Source organism: Vanessa cardui, chromosome 19 (assembly GCF_905220365.1).
Source record: "Vanessa cardui chromosome 19, ilVanCard2.1, whole genome shotgun sequence".
NCBI classification, from domain to species: domain Eukaryota; kingdom Metazoa; phylum Arthropoda; class Insecta; order Lepidoptera; family Nymphalidae; genus Vanessa; species Vanessa cardui.
Genome location: NC_061141.1, coordinates 5,911,303 through 5,917,302, shown reverse-complemented (window position 1 = coordinate 5,917,302; position 6,000 = coordinate 5,911,303). Strand labels below are relative to the sequence as shown.

Sequence of the window (6,000 nt, the reverse complement as noted above, 5' to 3'; positions counted from 1 at the left end):
CTTTAAATCCGACTCTGCTTGGTGGAAGGGCTTTTGCGGACCCATCTGAGACTCTCATCAGATATTCCACCGCCAAAAAGCAATAGTCAGTATTCTTGTGATCTAGTTTGAAGGCATTGGTGTAGCTATGACACCGCAGCCAATTCGGCCGCATGTGGTCTTCTGATCCAAGTAAGTCACGGTGGAACATAGAATTCAAAATACATTTTCGAAGAAGGCCATCTGACAGTCTTAAAATTAAATTAAGAGATACGCCCATAGACAATGACGCTGTAAGAAATATTAACTATTCCTTACATCTTCAATGTGCAACCAACCTTGGGAACTAAGATGTTTTGTCCCTGTTTTGTGCCAGTTACACTGGCTCACTCACCCTTCAGACCGGAACACAACAATACTGAGTACTGTTATTTGGTAGTAGAATAACTGATGAGTGGGTGGTACCTACCCAGACGGGCTTGCACAAAGACCTTCCACCAAGTTAAATTATTAATCTTGGCATATGCGTTTGAAACTGCTTTATTTTTTACGGGTTCAAGAGGAATTAGACCGGATTATGAAAAATGACTCTGAACCCACCTCCTTTACAAAGTTTTACTTTTGGTTCTTGACAATGATATGTCTCGAGATTTTAGATTTTACTTGCTCTCTGTATGCAAAACCCACCGAGCCTTTTTTGCTTTACGGCTAGTTACTCCACTGTTTGAATTGTGGGTAGCCAGTAGCTGCAGGCACCCGATACATAGCATTTTTATCTCCGAAGTTTGAGGGTATTTGGAGATGTATGGAGGGGTAATTATTATTTCAATACTCAATGTCTTTGGGCGATTGTAAGCACTTACCAACAGGATGCCCATTTGCTTGCCTATCTTTATCATAAAGCAAAATAAAACAATCCAATATTTCAAAATATGCTCCAATTACTAAATCGTTATTATCGTCTGCATTTGATAATTTCTTGAAAGTATTTTATTATTTATTTTAGTAACAAAATACAATAAAGTATTTAATACGGAGATGTTAATACGTTCTATCTTTAAAATGTATGTTTATATGCAATACATCTACATAAATACAACGTATCTATGAGGCGCTGAATATAATGTAAGAAATTTCATGTCAATATATTAAGCGGGCTTTGCGTTCGAAAAACAGCGATCAAAAGATCCTCTCCACTGAAACCTACGAAGACCTAACACGAGGGCGAATACTAGTATACTGTAAAGTGAGGGTGTAAAATCAAACGATGCAATTATTGATTTATTATTTTTATTTTCACTTTTTATTAATATCAACCTCCTATCATCGGTGTTGGCGTCTTTACAAAATATAATCCCTTTCTTTAATGGAAGAATTAAAACATTAAATTAATTTGGCAAAACAATGTTCACCTTCGTAACAATTACAAAAAAAAACTATGTATAAACTTCACATAAATGTTTATATAAAATATACATTTTTTTTATACAATAATGCAACATCAATTATTACAACTATCTACGGAGCTGTTGCTTCGTTATAAAATACTTAAAATACATCTAATTAATAATTTTTAAAATCAGAATGCATATTTAATCTCGAATTATTTACAAGCTTTCAATTTACAAGATTTACAATAATTAATCTAACTCACATCTTTCGTACGAGGTCGAAATATTGAGATGTCTGCCATCAGTACAATTTCAGATCAAATGTTTACACGATTTCATGGAATTATAACAAAAAAAACAAAACTTCAATAATACACAACGCAATTCCAACGACCAACATTTGGACAAATGTTGGCGAATAATATCTTAACTAGGGGGGTTGGAAAGGGTTGGTCCCAATGACGGTTCAAACAAACAATTCACTAGGAATGAATTATGGCAGGTAAAAATCGGCCACACGTTTTTAAATAAAAATCTCTACAGTAACCAAATGAATACATTTTAGTATAATCTGTCTAATGTCAAAATGACATTGACAGTTTGAATCTCGAATTCAATAGAGAAAAAAAATACTAATGTCAAAATGACATTGACAGTTCGAATCTCAAATTTAACAGAGAAAAAATATACTACACAATAATTGTCGTCACCTCGTGTGACCCACGACGCACAACGAACAGTACAACAATCGAAGCCGTATATACAAAAGCGAACTTTTTGGCCTATCAAGTCATCTTATTCGGTGGAACCTACAATTCGTTATATACAACCGATATAGCCCGGTGGGTCTTTACGTATCTATTTACACTTCCACTATTATTAAAAAAAAAAAAGTTTGGCATTTTTTTTGTGACTCTCCATACACTACTTTGTACACCGATGTTTTTTGCCCATTATGGCACACGGTTGGCCGAACGAACAAGGCACCGAAATTTAAGGCACGTTTTCTTTTTGTACAATAATATATAAAAATGTATATAATAAAACTTTATAGATCTGTTCGCTTGCAAAGGACTCTTCCTCCCACTCACACACACAAACACAAAATAAATTATCAGTGCACATACATATAATATGACTGACATTCGTGATTATAAGATGAAGAAAGATGCTGATTTTGATACATATTAATTCGTTTAACTAAAAATCTACTTTATGAAGTAATACGACCCAAACTCATAAATACCCCCTACATATTTCAATAAATGAAAAAGTACATATAGTTTTTTCGTCACTATTGGGTCGTAATATGCTATGATTCATGCTAATTATATAACCTTAGCATTCTAATAAAAAAAAAACAAAAAATAGTCTTAATATGCGTGAGATTACTAATGTAAGAAAAAGACAGCAAAAAAATAATAATATATTACTATTTTGCTAACGGTACCCGATAATCTAACATAAGGGGGTGAGGAGCGGGGTGGTTGGCGAGCCTTTTAAGTGAATAGATCTATATATCCGATCGATTTTCTACTGATTTCATTATGGCACCCCATTTTCATGCGTACGTACATGATTGTGGTTTATATAATATAATAGATACATAATTATAACATTTCAGTCTTCAATCTAGAAATCTCAAAAGGCAATTGCAATCACAGTAAATAAGTGAATTTTATTATGGTGCCGTATATTACGATCCTTTTACTAAACCCAATTGTGATATATAAAATATTTTTTTATTTTTATTTTTGTAATGGCAACACTGTTTTTCCGCTCAATTTATGCAACTATTTTTAATTAAATTTATGAGGTCCAAAGATCAACATATAGTGCCATCAAATAACATTTTAATATTAAATATATGTGTAGATGAAAATCCAATTATTATAAAAGATTTCATATATCACAATTGGGTATACCCTAACAAATCGAATGTCCTAAGTAACAGACCACTAAGATACCTAACGTAACCGCACTCTGTAGCCACAGTTCATACTGATCTTTCCTCTTAACTAATCTTACATCTAAACAAATAACAGACATAACTAGTTGGACACAATCGAAGACAATGCTTTGCAAACATTTTATTTACCAAAAAGGTTCATTTACTTTAAAAAAAAAAACATTTGAAATTAGAATCTGCAGCAGCTTTTGGAAGACAATTTCACTTTAACTGCATTTTAAAGGAATTTTGGCTGATTTTTTTTTTGTTTGTTTGTTTGTTTGTTTCGCACATTGTCCAACTAGTCCACTCAAACTTGAACACCTAGGACTCTGTCAACAACAAAGTCGTACCTCACATCCTCAGTCTTGGCTTCGTTCTTTTCCTCATTCTTATCTTCATGGATAGTCAAGTTAAACGGTTCAGGTATGCACGGGTTTTTGCATTCGATGACCTGGGTCACTTGGTCTCGGCTATCGGTCTGGCTGCTGGCTGGCTCCCTGCGTAGTTCGTATGAGGTTTTCGACGATCTCCCGTCCGGGGTCCGTCTCTCTTCGAGTTCTTCCCAATCGTCTTCAGACAGGTCGCCTTCCTCGTCGGGTAGAACTGGTACCGTTGATTTGGCGCGCGTGAAGAATGCCATCTTTTCTCTGTAAGGAATAAATTATTTATAAGCCAATTTGCCAACATTTTGGTATCATTTTGATCGCATATAATATTTGTTACAGGATATTTATATTGAAACTCAAATTTATATTCAACAACAGCCTGTAAATTCCCATTGCTGGGCTAAAGGCCTCCTCTCCCTTTGAGGAAAATGTTTTTGGAACATATTCCACCACGCTGTTCCAATGCGGGTTGGTGGCAGAACTTCTATGAAATTTGTCACATGAAGGTTTCCTCACGATGTTTTTCCTTCACCGCTGAGCACGAGATGAATTATAAAGACAAATTAAGCACATGAATCAGCGGTGCTTGCCTGGGTTTGAACCCGCAATCATCGGTTAAGATGCACGCGTTCTAACCACTGGGCCGACATCTCGACTCAGAGAAAAAAATTATATAAAAAAGAAAAATTGTGGAGTAATTTTCTGGCTCTAGTTTTCACATTTGACTAAAGAGTTTGCATATCGATTCTTACTTGAAAGTCACCAAATCCGGTTTCCTTCCTCCCTGCCTGGACTTCCGTAGCCGATATATCTCTCTACACGTACGATGGAACAGTCTGGACACTCTGTCTCCAGACTCCACCGGCGCTGAGATTAGCCTCCGAAGAGTTTCGTCTTCCGCCACCCACGCGGCAACGGCCGGGTCGCCATGAGCGCAAGCTTCTTCTAATCTGTTAAACACAATTGAGTTTTATAAATACATTTTCTTTGTAAAGTAAATGTCAGGGAATTACAATTGAGAAAAGTAATAGCTTTTGAGTGTTGCACTTCTGGAGAACGCATAAAGCTTGTGGTCTAATGTGGCATTGACATTTGGCGGAACTTCATTGAAATCAGATATGCCCCAGGTCCAAAGCAAGGTCCCTATTGATACTTCACTCAACGCCGATATCGTGCTGAATTATAAACACAAATTAAGCACATGGAAATTCAGTGGTGCTCGCTTATGTTTCAATCCTCAATCATCGGTTGAGACCCAAAATGCGTTCTGTCTATCACCCTCATAGGCATTCGAAAGGAGGAGTCTGAGAGCTGACTGACCTCTTTTTGAGTCTCAATTTATTATATTTTATTATATTATATAAAAATCAGTGTGGACCACGTCTCCCAAGAAGACGACAAAAATTCCAGCGAAGATCTGCTGATGTTTAGTATAAAATGTAAAACGCCAAGATGTAATTTAAAATAAAATGTAAAAAAAGGCACTGGCATCTGCGAAACTTGGATGTTGTAAATTAAATAAAAAAAAAAGATACCTCTTCTTGAGGTGCGTGAGGTGCGCGATCTCGTGGCGCAGGTCGGTGAGGCGCGAGTGCTGCGCGCGCAGGTCGAGCGACAGGTCAAGTGACGTGCGCGCCGAGCGACTGCGCGCCGCCCCGCGCCGCGCCGCGCCGCTGCGGCCCCATCTACCAATGGGAAACGCCCGTTTATTGCTGCTGCGCGCTCATTGCTCCAAATTCATTACGTGCGTAAGGAAACGTTTCATAATTGGACACTTCGATTCGAAAGATAGAAACTGAGCTGATTGATATCTTGTCATTATTACTAATTTAAGAAAAAATGCTTTTCCGAAAATAGTTATACCAACATTTTTTTCATATATAAGTAAAAACACGAAAAATCATAAGTAATCACACATTAAACAGGTATTTAAAGTAATTGTCTTTTAAAATTATACATTATAAAATATCTTGAGCGCCGCGCCGCTGCGGCCCCATCTGCCAATGGGAAGCGCCCGTTTATTGCTGCTGCGCGCTCATTGCTCCAAATTCATTATAGTATGACACAAATTAGATGTAGCATCGGAAAATGCAATGGAATTAAATTAAAACCGATCACTGCCGATTTACACAACCAATAGAAATAGCTCCCTATCGCGCCATTCGACGCTATTCGTCGCTATAGATTCACGCGTCAGAGAAAACAAATGCATGTAAATCCACGCGTCAAATTGACGAATATATTAGGTCATGTGATATTACAAGTTATTACGTTTGTGCAAAGATCATATTCG

General features: G+C 36.7%; 1 protein-coding gene across 1 annotated transcript in view; it reads right to left on the bottom strand.

The window, feature by feature from the left end:
• Window positions 1-3,491: 3,491 nt before the first annotated feature.
• The window catches only part of LOC124537790 (protein kibra), a 66,803-nt gene continuing 64,294 nt past the window's right edge, over window positions 3,492-6,000 (bottom strand). The window contains exons 18-20 of the mRNA XM_047114695.1: window positions 5,243-5,392; window positions 4,460-4,657; window positions 3,492-3,968 (exon numbers count right to left, since the gene is read on the bottom strand). Of these exons, the coding sequence (XP_046970651.1) occupies window positions 3,629-3,968; window positions 4,460-4,657; window positions 5,243-5,392 (688 nt within the window). The 3' untranslated portion in view covers window positions 3,492-3,628. The remainder of the gene's footprint in view (window positions 3,969-4,459; window positions 4,658-5,242; window positions 5,393-6,000) is intronic.